The 27,264-nt window shown below is 47.8% G+C and overlaps 1 protein-coding gene and 1 non-coding gene across 7 annotated transcripts in view; both read left to right on the top strand.

Moving 5' to 3' along the window:
- Window positions 1-18,876, top strand: part of VPS13D (vacuolar protein sorting 13 homolog D) — a 284,839-nt gene extending 265,963 nt beyond the window's left edge. For 4 of the 6 annotated variants that reach the window (XM_015113831.3, XM_015113758.3, XM_015113705.3 and 1 more), the window contains 3 exons: window positions 3,701-3,832; window positions 13,420-13,660; window positions 15,457-18,876. In XM_015113831.3, the coding sequence (XP_014969317.3) occupies window positions 3,701-3,832; window positions 13,420-13,660; window positions 15,457-15,588 (505 nt within the window). In that variant the 3' untranslated portion in view covers window positions 15,589-18,876. The remainder of the gene's footprint in view (window positions 1-3,700; window positions 3,833-13,419; window positions 13,661-15,456) is intronic. The other 2 variants (XR_013407652.1, XR_013407651.1) reach the window with 1 other exon arrangement.
- LOC114675524 (small nucleolar RNA ACA59) lies at window positions 13,822-13,987 on the top strand. Its single transcript, XR_003726493.1, has one exon. It is a non-coding gene; the product is annotated as a small nucleolar RNA ACA59 (small nucleolar RNA).
- Window positions 18,877-27,264: the final 8,388 nt, after the last annotated feature.

Raw genomic sequence — 27,264 nt, 5'->3', positions numbered from 1 at the left:
ATTATTTTGGTAATTCTGTAAGATTGGAGCTAAATTTTTTCATATGCAGTGACTGTAAATATTCTCCCCTACTCACAGCCTACCGACTTGGATCTGAGAAGGTAAAATTTTAGTTGAGTTTTGGAGCAGAAAGAAGAGTTTTTCAGATATTGACATTGATGAGGTGATAGGGGAGTGGGGAAAAATTCCTTTAATCCAGCTTGCTGCTTCTAGGAAGAGTATGCCTTCTGGAAGTCCTTGTAGTCATAAGACTGTAACAGAAGATGTTTCCTTTTAGGGTAAAATTGAACTCATCTGTCTTTTCTTCCATGTTGATGTGAAAAATTAGCCTTGAATGCCACAGTGAGCTCCCCTAGTCAGCAGTGTTGAGCACTGAATCCAGCCTTGCCCTTGATATCTGTTTGATCAAAAGGCAAGAACCCTGGAAATGGGAAGATAGTTTGTGGCCTGTTGTCAAGACAGTCAAGAAAAGAAACATAACAACAATAGTCAGTGTGTATCCTTAGGGGAGCCACTCTGCTTTTGTATTCTCTGATGTTTTGATGGGTTTGTAGTTTGCAGGTTAAAAAATAATGTATTGGGAATGGGGGTGAGGTTGGATCACTGAAACCTGGGGAAGACTCTGAGGGAGTCCACTGAGTCAGGAAATAACTGTTTACACTAGAAAGCTGTTTGATCCTGTGAGATCAACAAGGTGAGCGCTTTTACTCCCATTCTCAATTATTCTGGAGCTGTCATGAGATGAAATTTTTAAGAGCTCGGGTCCAGAAACAAGCCGCCTTTCCTCGGCTTCTCTGGCTTCCTCAGATCCACCAGAGGCATTTAGGACTTCAGGTTTTCTCCTCTCTGGTAGCATGTTTTCCCTCAGCTTTGAGTACTAATGAAAATCCTGCTTCGTGTAAGGGAAAGGCCTGTCATCAGTGTCAGCTTCAGGACATTGCCATCATGTCCCTTTCTGTGTTTTGATCAGTGGGGCAGACAGACACACCCTTGACCTTTCTGTCAGGAAGATGGGGTTCTAGCTGGTTCACGTTTTGCCTCAATGTTGATTTTGCTTTCAGTGCTCAAAATCCCTAGTCTTCAAACTCTCCACCAAAGCTTGCAGGTCGTCCTTCCTTTTTAGCTCAATTAATGGCCCTTATGCCATCTGCCAGCCACCAGGCACTCACTCGTTTATTCAGCTTATCCTGACTGCTGCTGTACCATAAACCAGACACTGTTCTCCATCCCAGGAATGCAGTGAATGAAACAAATTCCCCCTCTCCTGGAGCCTCCAGTCCACATGGGAGCCAAGCAGTAAATAGCACGTTTATCCACCTGGCATGGAAAGCAAATGTGTTTTGAGCAGATGACTGACTTGATGTAACTTATCTGTTTTTTTTTTTTTTAGACAGAGTCTCGCTCTGTCACCCAGGCTGGAGTGCAGTGGCACGATCTCGGCTCACTGCAAGCTCCGCCTCCCAGGTTCATGCCATTCTCCTGCCTCAGCCTCCCAAGTAGCTGGGACTACAGGCGCCCGCCACCACACCCAGCTAATTTTTTTGTATTTTTAGTAGAGACAGGGTTTCACCATGTTAGCCAGGATGGTCTTGATCTCCTGACCTCGTGATCCGCCCGCCTTGGCCTCCCAAAGTGCTGGGATTACAGGCGTGAGTCACCGCACCCGGCCAGTGTAACTTATTTTTTGAAAGGGCCATTCTCATTGCCATGAGGAGAGTGGACAAGGATGGAAGGGAAGAGAACAAGTTATGAGGCTACTATGATAATACATTACAAATCCAGGAATCATTTGTTAGTTATGATCGAGATGGTGAAATAGTCAGATTTGGGATATATATTGAATTTGAGCCTGTGCAGGCCTCCAGGTTGATTGGGGAAGATGTGTTGAGATGAGTCTGAATCAAACCTTACATTGAGAGTGATGAGGAAGCAGACCCTGCCATATTCCTCTCGGAGAGGCTTTGGGCTTCTACCATGTAGCCTGGCAGAGAGGTCAGCAGGACTGCCTTGGGGAAAGGATACTTTATGAGCCTGTATAGGCAGTGATTGGAATGGCAGCAGGTGTTTTGCTAGGCAAGGAGATAAGAACAGAGCTCTGCTACCTGGAGAGGCACGCCAGGCTCCTTCCCCTAAGCCCCCCGCCTGCAGAGGTTACCATCATCCTTTCGGCAGCAGTTGTCCAGCTTCTCTGCTTATGGGTTAGCGGCAGCCCCTATACTGCCCTCCCCACTTTCAATCGATAGTTGGGCTCTGAGTAGCCAACTGTAAGCCTGCGTCTTGAAGGAAGGATTGAGACTGGCAGGGTATGTGAGTGGGTGATATAAATACAATGGGTTTTTTACTCTCTCCCTTAGTGCAGATCATTGAAACTTCTATACAGTCTCTTTCTGTTACCCTTAGAGAGTACAATTGATAGTACTGAAGGCATCCTTCTAACCGAACTTGTGTAAAATTATCACTAGATTTTTGTCTTTCCAGCACATATCAAACCTCACCAAGGTAGGGAGCTGTCCTTCAGAGGTCGTCACTCACAGCCTGTTGAACTGAGTGCTGACCTGGATTCGGGAGCACTTTTCAGTTACCCCAGCTGTGCACGGTCTATTGCATGGCCTGCGACAAGTTTCTAGGGTTGTTTCTGTCCATATTACCAACCTGACTTGCCCACCAGGGCACTTTCTGCCCTCGTAAGTAAATCTCTGCGCTGCGTACTGTTAGTTCCTGCTTCTGAAGTGCTGATTCAGTGTGTAAGCCTTCTCCTCTCTTTTAGACCTGTCTAGAGAGGGATGTTTTGCTTCAGTGAGCTCCAGGAACAAATAATAAAAAGTACAGCAAGTACAAGGCCGAGGACAGACCCCGTGCGCTCTTATCAGTCATCTGAAATATGCGCAGCCTTTCCAAGACAAATGCGCACTCCTGTTTCTAGGAAAACACCAGAAAGTACTTACCAATTACCCTGTATATGGTGTGTGGAAAAGACAGCATCAGCCTACCCTGAAAGCCATAACAGAGCAGATTCCTCTGGGCAGCCGACAGCTGAGTGGCCCAAGTTAGAGCCACTGCAGAATCCCAGCCTGTGGCCTGAGCCAGGTCTAGGTCCAGGGGGCTTTCTTCCCTTGCATGATTACCATGTCCCTCACCCTTTGCCCAAGCAACTGACCTCATCTTAGAAGAAGTCTGAAGGGTTGATGTGTTCTTACTAAATGCCCAGGATTTTCTTCCAGACCCATCACAGATCCAAAGATGGCTCTCCTGAAGAGATGCCTAGATAAACAGGGTGCAACCTGGGGGAATCTATTACAGTAATAACCGCAGGAACGAGAGCCACCGCTGGTGGGCAGCTCACCATCCGCCAGGACCAGGCTTGGCGGGCACTGTTTTATTTGATCTTCACAGCAGTCCTGTAAGGTAGGTGTCATCGTCCTGTTTCAGAGAGAAAACTGAACCTGAAAGTTAAGGAAGTTAACCAACTTGTCCACGATCACATGGCCAGAAAATGGTAGAGGCAGGATTCAAACTCAGTTGAGGGTCTTTAACCACTATTTCATGGTACATTCATTCACAGGCAATACCGTCGTTTAATTCTGTTCACTAAACGTAGAGTATGTCTGGTATTACAGAGTGCTGTTGTCTTAGTGAGAAAGGGAAATCATTTTAACCTGCACACTTAACCACTTGGATTTTTGTCCATTTACCCATCTAGGACTCAGGCACAGAGGGTTCGGAAACCGCGTTGCTGCACGGGCCCCCAGGGGCTGCTTCCCCGGTACTCTGAGAGCCAGGCGGAAGGACAGGAGCAGCTCTTCAAACTCACAGACAACATACAGGACGAATTGTAAGTTAGAGCATGGCAAACCAGCCCTGTGGGTCTACTGAGTTGCCTCTTCTCCTTTTGATCCTGAGAAGTTTCCATCTGATGTGAGTTATTTTCATGACTCTCCGACCTTAGATCTGGTCAGAGAATTCCTTGCCCCAAATGTTTTTTAGATTTAGATATACCTGATGGTAAACAGCCTTTTACTCTAAGGAGGGGTTTTCGACCATGTGCCATAGCCGGGCCTTAGTGTTTTGTTTCTAGAAAATGGCAGTCTCTTTCTAGTTAGTTCAAAGAGAGAAGATAATGAATAAAATGTTCTCAATTTTAAGGTTTTTCTCCAGGAAAAATTTCTTAAACTTTGATATCCCACTTTTGCGGCAGAATGCTAGCAAAACAAAACGGAAAGACAAATAGCAAACAACTAATAGTTGGACATTTTGGAAATGTGTTTTTCTTAAGATTGCTTTGTTACTCTTTAAATATGGAGCCTTGTATACCTGGGATCTTGTCATATCTTCAGTTAGTGATTTTATTCCTAGTTGACATGGTAGAATTAAGTCTTTCACTATTTTAGGATATTTTGCAGAGATCCTTGTAGCATAAACGTGCTCTAGAACCTGAATAGGTGCCAGAACCACCAGCCCAGAGAAAGCAGTTAGTTGTGTCTAGAAGTAGCAAAATACTAGTTTAATTTCTTCTGATGCTTATTTGTCTCCTTTAAGGTAAAGCGAGCTTGGGAGGATTCTGAGTGCTGTGAGTGTGTTTTGGAGGGTGGAGGAATGTCTGAAATAGAGGTCAGCTGTCAGGATAGTCTTCAGAGTCGTTGTTAGGGACAGTGTTAAGTAGATCTCATCTCATATTTTCATGGCAGTATTTGAATGGGGATATCAAAAGCCGAATCCAGAAGGTATTTGTTGCTTGCCAGATAGAATGGCATCTTCCTACCTGTGCCCTGTGTGACCCCTGTGGTGGTATCAGAAGGTCTCTTGATAATGGAGTTGTATTTTCTTGTGTCGTCTACTTGGGTTGCCATTATAAAGTATTATAGACTGGGCAGCTTAAGCAGCAGAAATTTGTCTTCTTGCAGTTCTAAAGTCTGAGAGGTCCAGAATCGTGGTATCTTCTGATTCTGCTGCTGGTGGGGTTCTCTTCCTGGCTTGCAGGTAGCCCTCTTCTCACTGTGTCCGCACATTGCAGAGAGAGGTGGGGGAAGCTCTGTGGTGTCTCTTATAAGGGTACTAATCCTATCAGCTCAGGGCCCCAACCTTATGACTTAACTGTGATTACTTTCTTACTCCAAGTGGTCACATTGGAGTTAGGGCTTCCACATATGAATTGACAGGGAGGGGTAACTCTGTCCACAGCAGGTGTCGCTCATAGCTTCTGCTGTTGGAGTCCAGTGCCTAGAGTGCCCATGCAGTTCACTCCAGGGAGAACTTTATATTCCTTCCTTCCTTGGGGCAGGGATTTGGTACCATGACTGCTCTTGATACTGCTTTGTAGATGGAACTTTTAGCCTTTGGATGGGAGGTCTAGAGAGTCATTTCTCAGGTCTGGCAGGACATGGTGCAGAGTCTGCTACAATGGCAGCCCTGTGAGGCTGGGATTTTTCTCTGTTCCATTCAGGGAAGAATCCTCAGCACACAGAACAGTGCCTGGCATCTAATAGGCACCCAATACATACAGCCAGATAGCTGCAGTTCAGCATTTGTGTTCACATATGTCCATTTTCCAATCATTTGGGGTTTTATTGTCAAAGGCTAAATGAGATTTTAAATTATTGCATGTTGTCTTTTCACTTTCCTCCCCAACTCACCTCCATTCAAGTCAGACCATCTCTGGTCACTGTGAAATTCGTTTGCAATAGAAGACATTGCGTAGTACAGCCAACATAGGACTGCTCTCAGTGAGATACACACATGGAAAAACAGAGCCAGAGAGAGCTGAAAACTGGAATCAAAATGAAATCAGTAAAATAGTTTTCATGAAATTCATATGAACTAGGAAGAGATACTGGCATGAATGAATTCTGACTTTAAAAGATGAAAACCATGTGTCTCCACCCAAGTGGTGGGTTAAATCTTGCCAGTGAATGCTGAAGGAGGCACGTGACCACGGCTTTCCCCAGTGTACAAGGAAGGAGCCATCAGGGAGTGTGGCGAATGTTCCTCTGAAGTATCCTCAGTTGTCAGCCTGGGTCTTCGCGGTGGAGTGAACATTACACTCATCACTTTGCAAGAAAGGAGTTTTCAGGAAAAGCCCACAAGCACCAAATTATACCTCTGACTTTTATCCTAGATTTGTAATTAAAAACATGTTTAAAGACCTAATTATTTGCATATTTCCCTTCAGAGTTAACCCCTTTAAAGGGTCTTTAATACCTTGCTCTACTGTTCGAACTAAATGTTTCCACATTTTTTTCCAGTTAGGCTCACTGTTTCACTTCTGGAAAATATTGTGTAATTATTTCCCGATGGAGTGAAAACCCCACGAAGTCCCCAGTGCCATCGTGACTTCAACCGTGTTCTCCCAGATCGACTTGCATTTCATTTTTTCATTCTATTTAATTAATTAATATCAAAAAGATAGTTACCGACATTTGATTTCTGGTCTGGCCAGCTGAAAGGTCTTCACTTTCAAATTAATCATATATTCCTCTGAGAAGTTGCGCAATTGTCACTGCTTCCCATCTTTCTCAATTTTGGTTTTGAAACAGGATCCGGGTTAAAATGATGTTAAAGTAACATTTGTCTTATGTGGTGAAATTAATTTTTCTTTCTAACTCGTGTCTCATTTGTAGCCAGAAATTCATTTTCATTTTGTTGTAAGGTACCTGTTTTATTTCTAATACTGCATCACATTTAACGGTGCACACCAGGCTGGTGAGAGGAGGGTGGCTCCTGCCTTTTAGAAAACGCTCCGGAGCAACCCACGTGACCTGCAAAGCTGGCCTAATGTACTGCTTTCTGGAATTAGACAATTGAAATTGTACTTTTTAAATGTAGTTTTAGAAAGTAACATTTATGAGATTTTTTAAATACAGAAGTGTAAAAAATAGAAGTAGCCTATGCATCCACCAGCCAAATAAGTTGCTCCTCTTTTCAATTTTTTGTAGAGATGGAGTCTCGCCATGTTGCTCAGGCAGGTCCGAACTCCTGGCCTCAAGTCATCCTCAGCCTCCCAAAGAGCTACGAGGCCAAAGTGGGAGGATCGCTTGAGGCTGGGAGTTCACGACCAGCCTGAGCAACATGGCAAAACCCCCTCCATACAAAAAGTAGCCAGGTGTGGTGGCACACACCTGTAACCCCAGCTACTTGGGAGGCTGAGGTGGGAGGATGGCTTGAGCCTGGGAGGTCGAGGCTGCTGTGAGCTGAAATCACACCACTGCACTCCAGCCTGGGTGACAGAGTGAGATCTTGTCTCAAAAAGAAACTCAAATGCATGGTTAGCAAATCCAAGAGTATAGAAAATAAAATCATGAGTAAAAGTCTCTTATCTACTTTGTAAACATGCTGTTTATGATTTTTGTATCTTGTCTTTTCTTGAGAAATTTCAGAGAGAGAGAGAAATCAGGAAAATTTTTGAGCACACCATATAATATTGATTCTAGTACCATATAATTATAAATACAAACCTTATAGTAACATACACAGTCTCAGAATAAAAATAATTCCTCCTTCTGAGGAATGGAATAGAATTTATTAGCTTCCATTTCCTAAAGTAGGAAATAATCTACTAGTAACTATTGACACTTACAGAATTGGCCATTTGTTGATATGTCCCTGAATTAAAACTTACATTTGGCAGATGGCTCAGCTACTCTGATAAAGTTAAAGTTTGCTAAATCTTTAATAAGCTAAATCAGGAGTTCTAAGAGAAGTTTTCAACTTTCCTACTGGTAACATGTGTCTAGCATCCAGAGTTGCCTGTACACTGGCAAATTTCTTGCCTTACTGTAATGCCAGTGTCATCTTCTGAGACATCCTAACGCATACATTTATGGAATCCTACTATGTGCCAGGGTGAGTAAGAAATTTCCTCTGTCCTCAGTGCGTTCACAGTTTAGCAGGGGAAGCAGACACTGTATTACCAACAACCTATAACATATATTGCTGTTACAATAGAAGTATGAGCAACATATTATGGAACCGCAGACGGGAAGTGATTAATTTATACTGGAAGCCAGGGAAGGCTTCACAGAGAAGGCTCTGGACAAGTCACCTGACCTTGTAGGAGGTGGAGGAATGTGCCAAGGAGAGAAGGTGCATGGACAGAGCACAGTGCTGGGCAGAGACACGGGGCAGAAGAGCTCACGGCAGGTCTGGAGAATTTGGGGTCAGCCTTTTGTGGCAGCAGCGCGTGGGGAGAGAAGGAGCGGAGGCTGGAAAGCTGGGTGCCCAGGCCGGATGCTGAAGGCTGACCTTAGTGGTCATGCCGAGGAGCCTGCCTCTCCTGTAGATGGGAGTGAGATTGTGAGGAAGAGGATCCCACTCAAAATTCCTCATGAAAAATAAAACCTTGACAGCAGCAGGTAGTGAGACTGAAGGCACAAAGCCAGTTAGGAGGCCCCTGGGGTAGCCCAGGTAGAAGGTGGAGAGGCCTGAACACGGTGGCCGTAACGATGACTAGAAGAGGACAGATCGGAGAGGCATTAAGGAAGCAGCGTCTGTGGATCCCTCAACTGCTGAATTGGAATCCGAGTGAGGAGGAGGGTTGAGAGTGGCTCCGGGCTCCTTGCGTGTCTGGTTGATGGGGATGCCATCAGCTGATGCTGGGGGTGCTGAAGAACAAGGGTTGGAGAAGGAGCAGCTCCCCAGTGGACGTGTTGAGGTGCTCTGAAGAGGACCTGGCACTCAGAGCGACACTGGGCCCAGACATGGAGTCAGGGCCATAGATGGACCTGGGGTGGGTAACGCCTAGGGGTAGAGGAGCCTGTTCCAGGAGCACTGAGTCAGGCGTCTCAGAATGCTTCTGATTTTGAAATGACTCCAGAGGGAGTAGAATCAGGTATATAAATGAGTTAATATTGGGGGGGAAAAAAGCGGGAGGAAAATTAAGTAGAGTGGCTGAAACAGTTAACTTGGCAGATTTCTCCCTGAGACAAGTTGGTCATGAGCCTGTTTCCCATGTGGCCTTCCAGAGAGACAGCTCTCTCTCCAATCTCCTGATGAGACGATGTGTGGGGGAAGGAGGGGTCATCCCCACAGGTTTGGGATAACTGGGCACCTGTTCTCAACAAGAGCCACCATTAACTGCGGATCTCTTTCGTGTGGGGCACGTAGATTAGCTCACACCATCACAGTGGCCCTGCAGAGTAGACCCATGGCGTTCTACACATCAGGATGGGGAAGCTTTGGGCAAAGTGAGAGGCGGAGGCGACTGGCACCAGAGCGGCTTGGGAGGACGTTGTGACCTGCCCCAGAGGAGGCCTGAGGCTGCTGTTGATGGTACCATGGCTGCTGTTGCGGAGAGTGCCCCGTGGTTCCTGGTCTATGGATGTCGTTAGTGATGGTGGGTTCTATTAAGGTGGCACTGGCTCTTGGCAGATTCACCCACTCTTAGCACCTGTCATCTTGGAAAAGGGTGTAAGCTGGTGCCACAGCCTTCCCTTCTCTCGGAAGAAACTTTCTGACACTGAGCCCCAAGGCCAGAGTATCCTTTCTCCCCTTAAAGGGGAGTTAAAACTTTTTTCTTTCTTCTTTTTTTTTTTTTTTTTGAAATAGAGATGGTGTCTCACTATGTGACCCAGGCTGGTCTCAAACTCCTGGGCTCCAGTGATCCTCCCGCCTCAGCTTCCCAAAGTGCTGGGATTATAGGTGGGAGCCACCGTGCTCTGCCCCCAGAGTTGAAACTTTTAACTGAGGTTTCAGAATAGTATAAAAATCCTATTTTTTAAATAGAATCAATTGTAGTATCTACAGCAACCTAAACTGTGTCAACTGAATACCGAGGTGACTTCTCGAGGTCTCGGATTGGAAGGATAAAGCTCATCTGATGCTGTGTGTTTCTGGCTCCCCTTTCCTCTCAGTTAATAACAGATCAGAGAACAGAAGGAGTATGCTCAGAGCCACCCAAGACCATGGTGGCCTTCTTCCCTCAAGGTTTTTCCAACAGTCACTATTCGTGGACCAAAAGCAGGCCTTGCGGGAAGCTTGATTTTAAGAGCAGTGAAGAGAGGAGAGCCTGGGGTCGAGACTGCAAAGCAGTGTGAGCACCTCAGGGAGCCTCAAGTGAGGCAAAGGAAAGCCTGGGAGAACTAGTCCAGGGAGGGAGGGGAATGGCCTGTGGCTTTAGGGAAAGGGAACGGAAGACGGTGCAGATGGGCAGAGGGGAGGGTGCGGAGCGTGCTGCGTTTGCCAGGCTTCTCTTACCACCCTGAGTTTTGCTGCTTCTCTCACAGTGACAAGTTTGGGATCAGACTCCATTAGATAAGGGGTCTGGTCTGGAACTGTTTAATTATTCTTTGATGTGATTGGCAGATTTTGTAATAAAAAAAAAAAAAGAATTAAAATTAGTAATAATGATGATGATGCAACCCAAAGCCCTGGCCATTGTGGGGTGCAGGAAAGCCACAGGAAGACGATGGGGACAGAGCTGTGGTCGCCTGGGCCCTGGGGTCACTGCCCAGTTCCAGCTGTGGCCTCACTACCTCCCTTCTTCCTTCAGCCAGACCCTTGGCTCTGATCTGCTTTTGATTTGAAAAGACTTTAGAACACTTCATGCACAATTTCCAAACATACGTTATTATCAGTAGCAGCTTCGGGGCATGCGCAGGGTCCTGGACTTACAGGACAGAGATCCGTGTGGAGTGACAGCACTGCCTTCCTCCACTTACCTTTCTGTATGGCCATGAATTCCTTGACCTCCGTGCTCACTTTGTGAAGAAAACTGGCAGTGATTACCCTCTCCATCAGAAAGATGAGGGAGCCTGAGCTACCAAGAAAGCCACGGACTCGGCCAGAGTCAACCAGCGGGCCGGGCTTTCCTGCTGGCTCGGCCTGTGTTTCCTTCACTGTGCTCTCTACCTTTCCGGAGGCGTCCCAGCTCAGTCACCCCTCCTCCAGAAGTGGTTCTGGCCTGATGGAGGACTTGCACCATCTGTCTCCCAGGCTGGAGTGCAGTGGCACGATCTCGGTTCACTGCAAGCTCTGCCTCCCAGGTTCACGCCATTCTCCTGCCTGAGCCTCTGAGTAGCTGGGACTACAGGTACCCGCCACCACGCCCGGTTAATTTTTTTTGTATTTTAGTAGAGACGGGGTTTCACTGTGTTAGCCAGGATGGTCTCGATCTCCTGACCTCGTGATCCGCCCGTCTCGGCCTCCCAAAGTGCTGGGATTACAGGCGTGAGCCACCACGCCCGGCCGGAAAAGAGTCTATTTTAAAGCCTATAGAAGTGTTCCAGGATGGAAAGCACACTAGTCATGTCGGCCACTCTGGCCTGGGTGTGAGAGCATCTGCCCAGATGGAAAGCCTGTGACTGACATGTAAATGTCAGCTATGGCGAGTGCCCAGTGTGGTGGCGCTGGGGGTTGGGGGCTGGGCACTGGGGTGAAAGTGCCTGTGCTATGCTCACCTAGAGGAAAGAACCTCAAATCTCAGTTGGATTTTTCATGCAGGTTCCTGCTGTCACCCCAAACATGGTGGCCAACTTTGGAGTCTCCTTGGAGAGCCCGTGACGGCCTCAGTGCCTGTGCACCAGGCCCGCTCCAGGGTCTCAGCTTGAGTCCCCGCCGGTTCTGGCTGGCACTGTGTCACCTCTTCTCTGTGTCAGGATCATTTTTATACCTCTCTGTCTGTCTGTCTGTCTGTCTGTCTTTCCCCGTGCCCTCGTTTCTTTCCCGGACCAGCCATTTCAGATTCCATCCAACTCTGTTCAGTGATGATGCCGCTCTCAATGCTGTCAGAGCGCAAGATGTGAGAACGTCTGTGCTGAGTGGCCTGAACGCTGAAGGCTGCGGGTCTTTCTAATGTTGGCATTGAGACTTTACAAGTCTACATTCTTGGCATTGTCAACCAGTTAGAATAGAACAATAAACCCCAGTTTTGGTCACGGGCGTCTGTAATTAAAATGGCAACTGGGACAAGGCAGACACTTACTGAGTGCTGATGGGGTGGCCAGCTCTGTGGTTGCTCAGGAGACACGGGGCTGTGAGATATGGACCCCACTTACAGGGCTCACCTCGTCGTCAGAGAGCGGAGAGACTTATCCAGGACACATGGAAACGACGAGTTGGTGCTTGGCGGTGCTTTGGGGACCATCACAATTAAATGCTCAAAAGTGGAGGAGGGGCTGGAGTATGTGGGGGATGCTTCATAGAGAAGTTAGGACCTGTGATCCTTGCAGGGAGGGGGATGGGCTTTAGAGAAGTTGAGGGAGCAGGCGTGCGTCCTGCACGGACCCCCAGTGAGCGAGGGCCCGGCAGCCTGTTCCCTTCAACAGGCAGGCCACCTCCCGCCCCCAGGCTTCTGCCTCCTTCAGAGGACCTGGGAACAACACCGTTCTGGACCCAGGTTTCCGAACACTTGCAGGTGGAGCCTGGCTCTGAGCAATTCAGTTTGCCAGCAGGAGCTCGACTGCCACTCTGTCGTCAGCCTTTAGTATTCCTGCCGCCGTCCATCCTTGTCCGCTGTCCCTGGACGCTGCAGCCCCATTGTGAAGGGCTGTCACAAGATTCAGGGGAGGCAGCCAGGCCGGGGGGGGGACTGTCACGCTGTTCCCAAGGCTCACTGCTCTTCATTCAGTGGCCAGAGAGGTTTGATGTGCATAAATTTCCACTTTAAATGTGTGAGCTCCATGATGGAGGAATTCAGTTTCTTCGGAGTGGCCGGAAAGCTCCTGAAGTAACAACTAGTAGTTTCCAAAAGGAAGATGACAGCTTTACCTAAGAAAGCGTTTTCTGACTCTCTGAGTTTTCTGAACATGAAGTGGATGGGGGAGTGCCCCGTCCCTGGAGGGGCTGAGCTTACAGACGGAGGAAGCGGGTGTGGGAGTGCAGGTGTTTTAACACCAGGCCGTCTCTTCCTGGCGTGCCATTTGGTGAATCTGTTTAGTTCTGCTTTTCCCCATCAGCTTTCAGCACCCCCAGCCGCGCCTTCTCGCCCGCTCGTGTTTCCCTTCCCTCTGCCAGGCAGTGAACTTTCTCAGCTGCTCCTTCAGTTTCACATTGAAAGGCATCCCGTTTTCGGTTTCGTCCAATACGGCATTGTTACCGTTTTCTGTAAGCTTTAAGGTATCCAGAAATGCTCACAGAAAAACATCAACAAACACCCCCCAAGATACAATTTCCGGATATGAAAGTATTTCTATCTTTGAAATTGTTGGTGGTCATCATTAGCTGACATTTATCAAGCGCCCCATCGAGGGGTGTGGGGTGCCATGGCCATGGGCCTCACAACAGGCCCCTGAGGCCAGGCCCATTTTTGTTCCTAATTTACAAAAGTGGAAGCTGAAGCTCAGCGTGATTAAGCCACCTGCCCAAGGTGTAGTGAGCAAGGGGGCCGGGATTTACACTCAGGCCCTGGGGCCACAGAGCCCGCAGTGGGCCTCCCCCTGACGCTGGGCCAAGCCCCAGGTGTCACTCCTGTGTTCCCGTCTTGCTTTGCAGCTTCATCGCTGTGGAGAACATTGACAGCTACTGCGTGCTCATCTCCTCCAAAGCTGTTTACTTCCTGAAAAGTGGGGACTACGTGGACCGAGAAGCCATTTTCCTAGAAGTCAAATACGATGACCTCTACCACTGCCTTGTCTCCAAAGACCATGGGAAGGTGTACGTGCAGGTGACCAAGAAAGCCGTGAGCACGAGCAGCGGAGTGTCCATCCCCGGCCCCTCCCACCAGAAGCCCATGGTGAGTGCATGGCTGTTCTCAGGCTGTTCTCAGGCTCCTCAGGCGCAGGGCCAGGGCCTCCATGCCTCTGCCCTGCTTCCCCCTCCTCAGCAGGAGCCCATGTAGGAGGTTCAGGCTGGGCCCTTCCCAGGAGTGCTCCTCTCCGTCCTGAACGTGGGAGGGCCCAGGGTATGTTTATGGGGTGATGCTGCCCGGGGTGATGCTGCCCTCCAAGCTGGCCCATGGGTGACTGTGGGAATGTTACTGCCTCACAACATTTGTGCCTCAGTTACTCATAGATGTAGTGAGGGTGACAATACTTACTCTCGTTGGTGATAAGGAACAGCTAACAAAACACACAGGGTTTTTCTGCTCCCACAATGGGATTCTCCAGTGCACTGAATGGAAGAAAGCACTGGAGCTCACGCTTCTCCGTTGTTTCTCCTTAACAGTGGAAACCAGAACATTATTTCTAGTAGCTCTAGCATGTGCAAGAAGTATTTGTAAATAAAAGTTATACTTGGCCTCCAGAGGGGGCAGGGTATTGCTATGACAAGGCCTTTAAATAAGAAAGCTCCTGTGAACAGCTCGCGCTCCTGGAGGGCTGGCCGCCTTGTGGGTTGTGTGGTCATTGTGTCGCTGTCATCCCCTCCTCGCTATTGGTCATGGCAGGTGATTCATTCAGGTCTACACAGCTGACCTTGAGGAGCTGGGGTTCAAATCCAAGTGACTTGACACAGGAGCTGGCTGCAGAGCCCCTCGCGGTGCTGTCCCTGGCCAGTCTGCCTGGTGGCTTGCCACGACACCCAGGTGTTAGTCCTGCTCATTCTCACCCGGTACGCCGGGATTTTGAAGCTTGCATTCAAGAACGATACGTTAATTAAAAGGGCCTGCCCGCGCCTCTCTCTACGGATCAGAAATAGCGCCGGCCTTCCTGGGCCTCTCTCCTCCGGAGTCCTTTGGCCTCCCCCTGCTCAGCAATGCACTTGGGCTTGCTTGGGCTTGTGTAAGGCTCCCCTGGGGTCGGTCATTGGCTTAAGTTAGAGCTGGCTGACAAAGAGGGCGAGCACCCCAAAGTGTGAGTATTTCTCCAGATCCCTTCACTGTAGCAGGTGGGCAGCCTCGCCTACTACACTTCTGCACCCTTTCAAAGCAGGTGAGCAGGGAGGTGTTTGTGGTAAGAAAGACCTAGACGCTTTTGTTGGCTGATTCTTCTTCCTTCCTCGGCTGTCACCTGAGATGTGAACCCCGCACTCCTGCTCTCGGTCTTACCTCTGCACATCAGTTCTGGGGGCGGGGAGGGGTGGGGTCCCAGATGGCAGGTGAGTATGGGTTGGCTGCACAGTCCTGGGGAATGTTTAAAAAGACAGATCGGCCAGGCGTGGTGGCTCACGCCTGTAATCCCAGCACTTTGGGTGGATCACGAGGTCAGGAGTTGGAGACCATCCTGGCTAACACGGTGAAGCCCCGTCTCTACTAAAAAAAAAAAAAAAAAATTAGCCAGGTGTGGTAGCACACGCCTGTAGTCCCAGCTACATGGGAGGCTGAGGCAGGAGAATCACTTGAACCCGGGAGGCGGAGGTTGCAGTGAACAGAGATCGTGCCTGGGTGACAGAGACTCCGTCTTAAAAATAAAAAAAAAAAAAATCCAGACTTGAGTGCAAGTGAACTAGGGGAGCAGCCCCGGCCATCACTGTTTCTTTGACGTGGACATCCCATCCTGAGACACAGCTGGGCTGGGAGCCGCCGCCTGGGGGATCTGATTCCTGGGTTTCCCCACCCTGGGGGCAGGTGACCCATCCTGTTCTCCTCCTTAGGTCCACGTGAAATCTGAGGTCCTCGCTGTCAAGTTGTCACAAGAAATAAACTACGCCAAGAGCCTCTACTATGAACAGCAGCTTATGTTAAGACTCAGCGAAAACCGAGAGCAGCTGGAGCTGGACTCCTGAAGCCCCGCTGCTGAGACGGGCGCTCCCGACACAGCACAGACCCGCCGGGAGGAAAGAGGCCAAGCTCTCGGCGGGCATTAGAGACAGAACCAGAGTTGGGTTTGGGGAAGTTGTCAAGGAATGAGGGAAAGTAAATCCTCATGAGGAAAGATACAAGTGGAAATCACATTAATTTGTGAGGCAGGGAGTTATTTTAGATTATGGGAAATAATTTTTAAAGGTATTGGTTAAATAACATTTAAAAACATGTACCGAGACGAATCTAATTTTTAGATGCCCTGTATTTTGTTAACATGTATATATGTACAACTGTGTGTTTGTAAATATATAGGAATGTTTCTGAGCAGGGCCTGTGCTATGTGTAAAGGTTTGTTAACTGTAAAGTAATATAAAATTATATTGGATCTTCTATTGCACTAATTCTAGACATCTAATTCAGGATACTGTCTATAGAAAGGCATTCTTAAAGAATGTTACATCTTAGTTTTGGAGACTAAAGTATTCCCAGTAAAGTGGGTTGAGGTGAGGGCTGTGGTCCTGAAAGGGACACCTTTGACATCGTGGCTGCCCAGTTGGGCCGTGAGCTGTGGCACCCAGGACTAGCGCTGGCCCCTCAGAAGGATCTAGGAGAGGGGCTTGGGAGCTCACTTTTGATTTCTCACCCCCATTTTACAAAGAGTGCTTAGATTCTCACAAATTGTGTTGTAAGTTATCCATTTGGCTTTATCCTAACTAGTCTTACCAAACTTAGAGGGAAACCTGTGCTCTATTACCACACATGGGCAAATCAGCATTGTAAGCTTTCTCAGGTTATTATTAGAGAGGTTGGAAACATTGGTAAACTCTGTTAACTGAGAAGGAAAAGAAAAATCCCATTGAACTACTGCAACAAATCAGAAATCCACATAAGAGTGCTCTCCTGCCTGGGCAGCAGCAACCAAGAACAAAGCCCGGGGACTGTTTTCCTTTTAATAAAGCCACAGGCGGGCATCGCAGCTCCACAGCCCGAGGGGACACAGGATGGAAACCCCAGGGTGAGAAGGGAGCGGGGAGAGTTCCAGAAAGGGGATGAAATAGTATTAAAAAGCTGCGTTGGTAAGCTTTTCGTGGAACCAAGATTTGACGAAAGCATCTCTTATCCTTGTTTTTAAATTCCTGCTGGGAGCAAGGCCTGGTATGAGCGGCCTGGGTCTTTTTTTGGTGTTTTGCTTTTCTGTAAGGATTAAGCATCTAGGGAGAAGGGAAAAAGGGCCTCACTTTAGAATGAATGACTCACCTTGTGATTTTAAAATTTTTATTTTAATAAAGCTAATCAATTTCTACAACCTTGTCACATGTAGCTGAGTCTGGGATGACTCAGTGGATCAGTGGATGCGTGGAAGGTTTTGGTGTTTATAACTCATGACCCAAATCCTTCCAAAACACAAATGAAGCTAATCTTCTTCCCCTCCCTTTCCTCTCCCACTTCCCCTCTGTGTCTGTCTGTGTGTGTGTATGTGTGTGTGTGTGTGTGTGTACGCGTGCAGAGGAAGGAAGGGAGCTTTAGCACAAGTAGCTACATGGTGTTCAAGGATCAGCTTTCTTGAACTCCGAGGCTGGTTGCCTTCGCTGAACTCCAAGTTAGTGGATTGCAGAATTGAAACTTGGCTTTTGCAGCATTGGGTGGGTTTTAGTTTGTGTCTTTCCGGGGGGTAGTCGTGATTGTGTCAGCACTCATGCCCTGCACAAGATGGCAACAGGATACAGCCAAGTGGCAGCTCCTCCGCAGCTTCCTCCTCAGCCTCCCTCCTTGCACCCCAAAGTTTGGTTTGTGGTTTTTGTCATCAGCAACCCACTGCCTGAGATCATGATCTCTTAAAAGATGAGACTCTCGGAAGGGTTGATTGTATGCGTCAGTGAGCCTTCTATCAGCTTCTGGAACAAAGTCACTTGAAATTTCTTGATGAGATCAAGGAGTTTAGCGTTACTAAAGAAATCTGCTTTGGGCCGCAGCAGTGCTGGGCATTCTCAGATCTGACTGAGGAAGTTAGCCTGCAGCTGGTGCTTTAGGAGGAATCCAGAGAAGTGTTCAGATGCCCTCCTCGGGCTCCTTTCTAATTTTATTCAACTCTTTAAATAGCTGCCCATCTCCTGTGATTGCACAATCAAGCACTTTGACACTCGCACCTTAGGAGAGGCAGATGTTAAAATGGGATCCAAAGACCATCTAGGGCAAGGCTGGGTGGGAGATGGGAGGGCGAACGGCGAGCTGTTCCACTTCTCAGCCCTCCCCTGCCCTGCAGCCCTGGGCCACTTGCGGCCAGAAGGTTTCAGGGGTGTCTGACATCCCCTCCTGGTTCTCACCAGGAAAACATGCAAAACTTTGGAGGAAACAGGCGCTGCCCGTGGCTCCTTCAATGCCCCGTTTCTTTGTAAACTGATACTCAGCCAGCAACGTCTAAGACTTTGTTAAGATCATTTCTGGCCGGGCGCGGTGGCTCAAGCCTGTAATCCTAGCACTTTGGGAGGCCGAGACGGGCGGATCACGAGGTCAGGAGATCGAGACCATCCTGGTTGACACGGTGAAACCCCGTCTCTACTAAAAAAAATACAAAAAACTAGCCGGGCGCGGTGGCGGGCGCCTGTATTCCCAGCTACTCGGGAGACTGAGGCAGGAGAATGGCGTGAACCCGGGAGGCGGAGCTTGCAGTGAGCTGAGATCCGGCCACTGCACTCCAGCCTGGGCGGCAGAGCGAGACTCCGTCTCAAAACAAAAAAAAAAAAAAAAAAAATCATTTCTACTGCTTTTCTTTCTGCCTCAAACACACAGTTGGTCTCTGAGGAAAGTAAAATAAATGGAATAAGCGTAAATTGGGTAAGGAGATATCCAAAGCCACTCAGTCCCTTGACCCAGCACCGTTGACCGACCCGTGTCACTCCCTGGCTGGCGCTGCTTCTCTGTGCTCACTGAAAGGTGAGCCAGGCCAGTGTTTCCCCAGGCTCTGGCCTGGTCACTACACAGTGGAAAACAGACAAGCGGCCCCTTCCCCAGTCCCAGAGTGTCTTGCTGCTTGGTGGATACTCACCGCAATGTTCTGAAGGCTCCAGGGCCACTTTGTTTGTAAGTATGATCTGTGCCTCAAAATACCATAGTAGCTGCTTGATAAAATTCTAAAAATGAAATATCTGGTTCTCTATTATGTAAACACTATTACAGTCACCAATGTGTTAAGACTCTCGAGTCTGGTTCTCATATCAGAGTCATCATTTTTCTTCCTGTGGAATAAAATGCTTTGTGGACTTCCCAAACTTGTTGTTTGTTTTCTTCTGGTCTCTTGGTGATCTGTAGCTTCTAGAGCTATCACCAGTGACAAATACCAAACATAGTATGATGTTCACGACAAAATGTGGCCTCTCCCCCCAAGCCTGGGGAGGCAGCCCCACTCCTTAACCAGTCTCAACCTCCCAAGAGTAAGTGGCAGTCTCCGCACTATACTGGCTGCTGCTCAGCCCACTCTGAGGTTCCTGGTTCAAGCCCCAGCAGGACAGAAGTCACACTAAGGGTTTAGGCAGCTGAAGAAGAAACAGCAAAGGAGGCCGGGCGCGGTGGCTCACGCCTGTAATCCCAGCACTTTGGGAGGCTGAGGCGGGCGATCACGAGGTCAGGAGATTGAGACCATCCTGGCTAACACGGTGAAACCTCATCTCTACTAAAAATGTAAAAAATTAGCCGGGCGTGGTGGCGGGCGCCTGTAGTCCTAGCTACTCGGGAGGCTGAGGCAGGAGAATCGCTTGAATCCGGGAGGCGGAGGTTGCAGTGAGCCAAGATCACGCTACTGCACTCCAGCCTGGCGACAGCTTTAGACTCTGTCTCAAAAAAAAAAAACTAGAAAAGGAGACTCAGCAGGATCATCCAGAGACGGAGTGACACCACGAGGGGATGGATCCTAGAAGCTGAGGCCAGAAAGGTTTCAAAGACCATTGAGTGCTGCTGCTAAGTCAGGTGGGATGAGGACCAACAATTACCAATGGACCTAGCGACACTGAAGTCACTGGAAACCTTTCCAAGAGTGGTTTCAATGGAGCATTGGAGGTGAAAACCGGGCTGGAGGAGGTTCAAGAGGAAAATGGAAGGAGAGAAATACCAACAGCTCTCTAGAGGAATCTGGCCGCAAATGGAGAGAACTGACCAGAAATTCAAGAGGGCAGGAAGGAATAAGGGAAAAGAGGGCCTGGCAGGCCGGGAAGATGGGTGGAGGTGGGGGAGCTTGAGATTCGGTTGATTGCTCCTGTTTTCTCACATCAGGCAAGAATGAATACAGGGCGGGAAGTGATACAGATTTGGAGAGAGAGAAGGTGCACATAGTCATGTAGGATAACAGAAGCATGGTATGTTTGCCGGGCAACATTAAGGACCCATTTGAGGTTGATGACCGTGAATTTAAAGTGGGACCAGGCAGCCTGTGTTGTGTTTTTGTCCGACCACATTTAGCTGCACAGCTTCAGTGTTGTAGGATAGGCAAAGAATTGGCTTTAATCAAGAAATATTCCCCTCACCTATTCAGGTACCTCATCCACGGTTGCCCAGTTGAACTGGGCAACAGCCAGTCAGAACAAAATGTCAACAGAAATCCAAAAGCCTAGAGAAGGGAAGGGCTACGCTTTCCAAACCAAAGCACAACTTCTGAAGACTATGCCCCTTCCAAATGGGAGGGACAGTGGGAGGTGTGGTTAACAACCCCTACATGAGCACACAATTAGACTCTTTTCGAGGGTTCACGGATGCAGTGGGACAATCAGTCAGTGTTTGATAGTGAACCAGCCAGGCACTCCAGGGCATGGGGATGTCACTGACAGAAAGGGTGTGTGTATGACGATCTTCCCTTTCCTCAGCCGAGTTCAGCATGCCGTCTTGCAGGTATTGGTTGACTGCAAACAACTTTCACCCCAGCTCTTTAGACCAAGAATGTGATTTCTAGCACTGTAAGAGATACTTGATATTTGCTGTTCACTGGACAGTGCATCCCAAGACCCTAAGAACAGAAAGTGCTTCCTGAACACAGACCCAAGCATGTTCATTATTATGAAGAAGTTTGGATTAACCTGGAAGAGCACTTCTTCAGGAAATCTGAAGTGAGATTTCACTCCCATCTGCAAGGGTCTCGAAGACCATCCAAGTTGTGGCTCTCTGGCTGGGGGCATGATAAAAGCAATCATAAAGACCAAAGAAAGGGACTGTAATTCTAGCGCTTTAGGAAGCCAAACCAGGAGGAGCAAGACCAGCCTGGGCAACAGAGGGAGACCCTGTCCAAATTTTTACCATGTTATATAATTATTTATAGCTTCATACGCCGATATACGTAGTCATAGATTCCTAACTTTTGTGTTTACAAAAATGGAATCTATTAAACACTGTTTAGCGACTTGCTTTTCTCACTGTTCCCGCAGGCTGGTATCACTGTAGTTTATTCTCTGAAGTGCTGCATGATCATTAATGGTGTAAATGTTCTATAATTCACTCACCTATTCCTGTTTCAGTGGGCGTTCACTTTGCTTTCCAGCTGCTTCCACCTTGCCCCCAAGATCAATGCTGCAATAAATGCCCGCCTATGTATGCGTTTACACACCAGTTTCATTTCTGTACAGTCACTTCCCGGGAGCTGATTAGTTAGGAGGTATGTTCCAGACCACTTTCCCCCAGTGCTGGTGGGAACGTGAAGGGCAGCACCCATCTCTGCCCCTCTTACCTGTCTGATGGGTACAAAGTGATAGTTCGTTGTTACTTTATTTTGCGTGTCCCCAGCAGCGAATTTGACCATCAATTGATTGTTTGTTGGCATTTGGATTTACTGTTAGGAACGGCATTTGCTGAATTACAGCAAATGCCTTTTCAGCATCTATTATTATGAACAGTTTATTATGATACTGTTTCTTCTCCTTTAATTTTTGTTTAAGTAGCACGTTGATATATTTCCTGATATGGAACCACTCTTAATCCCTGGAATAATGGGTTCCACTTGGATAAAATGTGTTAGTTTGTTTTTCTTTTGATACATTTCTGGCTCTTTTTTGCTAATATTTTGAGTCTTGGCATTTTTTAAGTGAAAGAGGTCTATAATTTTCTTTTTTTCAGAGTAACCTTTTTTTTGTTTTGTTTTTGAGACAGAGTCTCTGTTGCCCAGGCTGGAGTGCAGTGACTCAATCTTGGCTCACTACAACCTTGAACTCCTGGGCTCAAGCGATCCTCCCACCTCAGCCTCCCACGGAGCTGGGGCTATAGGCATGTGCCACCTTGCCCGGCTAATTTTTTTTTATTTTGAGTAGAGATGGGGTCTTACTGTGTTGCCCAGGCTGGTCTCAAACTCCTGGACTCAAGTGATCCACCTCACTTCCCAAAGTGCTGGGATTATAGGCATCAGCCACTGTGCCCAGTCTCTTCATCAGACTTTAGAATGAAAATTATGCTCTCTTCGTAGAATGGACCAGGGAGCTTTCCACCATTTGGCTTACAGTACTTAAATTACATTAGAATTTTCAGTTCTGATTTTCAAAGCTTGGATAAAAGCTGGTTGCAAATCCTTAGGTTATATAACTTTTTTTTTTTTTTTTTTTTTAAGAGACAAGGTCTTGCTCTGTCACCCAGGCTGGAGTGCAGTGGTGTGACCATAGTTCACTGTAGTCTTGAACTCCTGGGCTCAAGCCATCCTCCTACCTCAGCCTCCCAAGGATCTAGGACCACCGGCACACGCCACCATACCCAGCTAATTTATTTTCTTTTTTGTAGAGGCAGGGTCTCTCGCTCTTTGCCAAGGCTGGTCTCAAATTCCTAGCTTCAACTAATTCTCCGGCCTCAACCTCCCAAAGAGCTGGGATTATAGACATGAGCCACTGTGCCCGGCCTAGAATGCTTTTCAGTGGTACCCTTTAATCATCCCTTGCTCTACTCTGTTTATTGGACTATTCAGGTTTTCCATTTCTTCATAGGTCAATTTTGGTAACATTTGATTCTTTTAAATCGTTCGGTTCTCTTAACTGTTGGAATGTGTTGCTGGTACAGTTGCATGTATTATTTTAAGTCCTCATATCTGGTTATTTCTCCTTTCTCATTCCTTGCGTGTTTTCACTTTTTTTTCATAACTAACTTTTTGAGGATGTTAGTGTTCTTTTCAAAGAACCAGTTTGAAATGTGCTTTTCTTTGCCACTTTTTGTTATTTTATTGATCACATCTTTAATCTTCTGGTCCCTATACCTGGCCTGTTTTGATTGATTTTACTATTCTTTTCTTGCTTTCTAAGGTAAGCATTTTGTTTTGTAGTGCTGTATTTTTTTCAACTTTCTTCTTGAATAATGACATTTTAGGTTATAAATTTTCCTCTGGTACTCAGTTTGTCTCATTAATTTTGGCATTAAGCGTTCTCCTTTTATTGCTTTCTATGTAGTCTTTAATTTTGCTTTTAATTTCTTCTTTGATCTAAGGATTACCTACTTGTTAACTTCTATATATTAAATTATCTTATTTATTTATTTATCTATTTATCTATTTGAGACGAAGTCTGGCTCTGTTGCCCAGGCTGGAGTGCAGTGGCGCAATCTTGGCTCACTGTAACCTCCGCCTCCCAGGTTCAAGGGATTCTCCTGCCTCAGCCTCCTGAATAGCTAGGACTTGGTATGCCACACGCCTGGCTAATTTTTTGTATTTTTAGTAGAGATGGGGTTTCACCATGTTGGCCAGGCTGGTCTCGAACTCCTGACCTCAAGCAATCCTCCCACCTCAGCCTCCCAAAGTGCTGGGATTACAGGTGTGAGCCACTGTGCCCAGCCAAATTATCTCCTTTAAATTAATGTTTTGAATTTTATTGGTTTACGATCAGTAAATAAATGTAACCTGAAGATTTCTACACTCTCAAAACATCTGGGCTGTGCGCAGGGGCTCACGCCTGTAATCCCAACACTTTGGGAGGCCAAGGTGGGCGGATCACTTCAGCTCAGGAGTTTGAGATAAGTCTGGGCAGCACTGCGAAACCCCATCTCTGCAAAATATACAAAAATGAGCCTGGCGTGGTGCGCGCCTGTAGTCCTAGCTACTTGGGAGATGAGGTGAGAGGATCTCTTGAGCCAGGGAGGTCGAGGCTGCAGTAAGCCATAACCACTGTACTCCACTGGGTAACAAAAGTGAGACTCTGACCAAAAAAAAAATCTGTTGTGATTTTCTTTTTGTCCAAGTGGTTGATCAGTTTATGTAAATGTTCCAGGGCCGGGTTCGGTGGCTCATGCCTGTAATCCCAGCACTTTGGGAGGCCAAGGTGGGCAGATCATGAGGTCAGGAGTTTGAGACTAGTGTGGCCAATACGGTGAAACCCTGTCTCTACTAAAAATACAAAAAAATTAACTAGGCGTGGTGGTGTGCGTCTGTAGTCCCAGCTACTCAGGAGGCTGAGGCAGAAGAATTGCTTGAACCCAGGAGACGGAGGTCGCAGTGAGCCAAGATCGTGCCACTGCACTCCATCCTGGGCGAGAGAGCAAGACTCCATCTAAAATAAATAAATAAATGTTCCATGAAGATATGAAACAAAAGTATATTCTCTCTTTGAGGCATGCAAAGATACAGATAGAAAGACAGACACACAGAACTTTGTAGACTGTCTGAATTAAGTCCTGCAGGATATGATTTTGCGTGTGGGAGAGGCTGCCTTGCATCTTCAAGTGGCCCGAGGGGCAGTCTCTTAACTCCAGCTATATCCTTTGGAAGTGCAGTACGTGCTTAAAGTAAACAAAGTTAGAAGAAAGGAAAAAGAAGAACGCAGCAGCCTTAATTAAGCTTCCTCCAAATACTCCAGTTGGAACTTCAGAAGGATTTGACGCTGGAACAATTGCATTACAGAGCTGCCTGTCCCACGCCCAGGAGCGGGACCAACCCATTTGTCGCTGAGAGGAGCCAGACCATGTTCTCCCACAGTCTTACCCAAACAGCACACCCAGCGGCAGCAGCTCCCAGGGGCTCACAAAACTTCACACCTCATGCTTCTTCTGGTCTGACTCAAAAGCACAGAAAGGTCATGGGTACGTTTTGACTTGGAGGAAATGTGTGAATCTAGACCAACTTGGCTCTTGGAAACCCCGGGCGAGTGAGCCCCCAAGGGAGGGAGTGTGTGGGAGACGGGAGGGGGCGGTGCTGGGAGGGGGCGGGTGCTGAAACAGCTCCCAGGGCTACTTGAGAGGGAAAATTCCTGCCTTTTGGGCGTATTTTCCTAAGATGCTTAAGAGACTTCCGGGAAGTTTGGCCAAGCCTGCAGAAAGGCAACTCTCAATCTGTTCCATGGTTTGTCCACAGAGATCACGCATCCCTAGGTGTTCCCAGACAGCACACATGACTCTGATGCTGCAGAACCTAACCCTCTGCCCCTCCAGCAACAGGGAGGCACTGCCAGCCGCTGCTCTTGAGCACGTACTGGGCGCCAGGCTCGGTACTGAGTGCATGGATATGCAGTGAATAGGGTGGCATTCTTGCTGCCCTCGCTGAGCTGTACTAGTAGTGGGCGTCAGGGTGGGGCAGGGAAGACTCAACCGAGAAACAGGCGGATGGTCTGAGTCCAGCAAGAGTGAGGAGAGTTCACGAGGCACCGGGAAGAAGGCAGTGCCCATGTGGAGCCCTGAGGCAGGGACCTGCTTAGCACAGCTGAGTCCCAGGATCCCTGGACTGGCTGGAGCCCAATAAGAGGAGGTGGGAGGCACAGCCGGGCCAGGTCATGATGGACTCTGTAAGCCACGCTGGGAGAAGCTATAAGCAGAGGGTTCCACGGTGAGGCTGACATCACAAAAGAAATACCTGTCCGGGCCGGGCGCGGTGGCTCACGCCTGTAATCCCAGCACTTTGGGAGGCCGAGTTGGGCGGATCACCAGGTCAAGAGATCGAGACCACCCTGGCTAACACGGTGAAACCCCATCTCTACTAAAAATACAAAAAATTAGCCGGGCGTGGTGGTGGGCGCCTGTAGTCCCAGCTATTGGGGAGGCTGAGGCAGGAGAATGGTGTGAACCCGGGAGGCAGAGCTTGCAGTGAGGTGAGATCAGGCCACTGCACTCCAGCCTGGGCGACAGAGCGAGACTCCGTCTCAAAAAAAACCACAAAAAACAAAAAACAAAAAAGAAATACGTGTCTGGCTGCAGATGAAGACAGGGTAGCATGAGTTAATAGTGGAGAGCAGCTGCAATAGCCCAGGCAAGAAATAAGGAGGCTTGGATGAGGATGGGGGCAGAGAGATGGAAGGGAGCAAATAGAGTCTGGATATGTTTTTGAGGGAGAACAGAAAAACCAGTGAGATTGATTTCATGCAGAGATTAGGGGCCAAGCACAGTGGCTTATGCCTGCAATCCCAACACTTTGGAAGGTGGAGGCAGGAGGATCACCAGAGCCCAGGAGTTTGAAACTTCAAAACCAGCCTGGGCAACATAGCAAGACCCCACCTCTAAAACAAAAAAAATTAGCTGGCCGTGGTGGCACACGCCTGTAGTCCCAGCTACTAAGGAGACCAAGACAGGAGAACTCCTTGAGTCCTAAAGTCAAGGCTGCAGTGAGCCGAGATTGCACACTGCACTTCAGTCTGGCAGACAGAGCCAGACCTTGTCTCAAAAAATAAAAAAGATTAGGGGAAAAGAAATGTCAAGGGTAGCTTCTGGGTTTCCAGCTTAAGCAACCAGTGATGTGTTTAAAACCATGGAGGCAGATTTGATGATAATGAGAGTAGAATTTGAGATGAGAAGAGTGCCAGGACCTGGACAAGCCCCACGGATCACGAGGTCAGGAGATCGAGACCATCCTGGCTAACACGGTGAAACCCCGTCTCTACTAAAAATACCAAAAAATTAGCCAGGCCTGGTGGCGGGCGCCTGTAGTCCCAGCTACTCGGGAGGCTGAGGCAGGAGAATGACGTGAACCCGGGAGGCAGAGCTTGCGGTGAGCTGAAATCACGCCACTGCACTCCAGCCTGGGTTACAGAGTGAGACTCCATCTCAAAAAAAAAAAAAAAAAAGAAGAAGAAGAAGAAGAAGAAGAAGAAGACGGTGCTTCAAGAAGGAGGATATGGTCAACTGGATTGCATGGCGATAAAACACCAAGTAAGACATATGTTGTATTCAACAATGTAGAGGACATTGCCTGTAAGTTTTGTTGGAATTTCAGACGGAGCGAAGTTAGGGAGGATGAAGTGCCAATGGCAGGTTAAGGAGAGATCGTGAATGTGACGGAGTGGCCATGGAACTTTGGCCCACGGCAGTGACTTACAAGGGCGGTCAGTGGGAGTAGGAGCCTGCATGCTGGAGAAAGAGTGCAGATCCAGCCTGCAAACAATTAAAAAACAATAATAAAACTAGAACTAAAAGCCGGCTGCTTTTTATTATCACTGTGCTCTTGGCAATTCTAAACAAAATCTGGAGATTTGGGGTGGAGATAAAATTCTCCTCCCATCAAAAATCTTTAGTGAGTTTAAATTCCAGTGAGTTTTAGTAGGTACGTAGGCAAGCTTTAAATTAGCACATTGTAGTACTTCTCCTTTAGTAAACCTTGTACACCACATGGATATTAACTCTGAGATCTGCCGGTTATACAGCGGGCGCCCACCAAACGTGGACTCAGCTAACGCACCTTCATTTCAAGAGAACGTTCTAATGGTTTGGGATTGTTCAGGCTTGCTCGGGCA

The sequence above is a fragment of the Macaca mulatta genome, chromosome 1 (genome assembly GCF_049350105.2).
Source record: "Macaca mulatta isolate MMU2019108-1 chromosome 1, T2T-MMU8v2.0, whole genome shotgun sequence".
Taxonomy (NCBI): domain Eukaryota; kingdom Metazoa; phylum Chordata; class Mammalia; order Primates; family Cercopithecidae; genus Macaca; species Macaca mulatta.
Note: the sequence above shows the minus strand (reverse complement) of the source record. Positions and strands in the feature narration are given on the sequence as shown.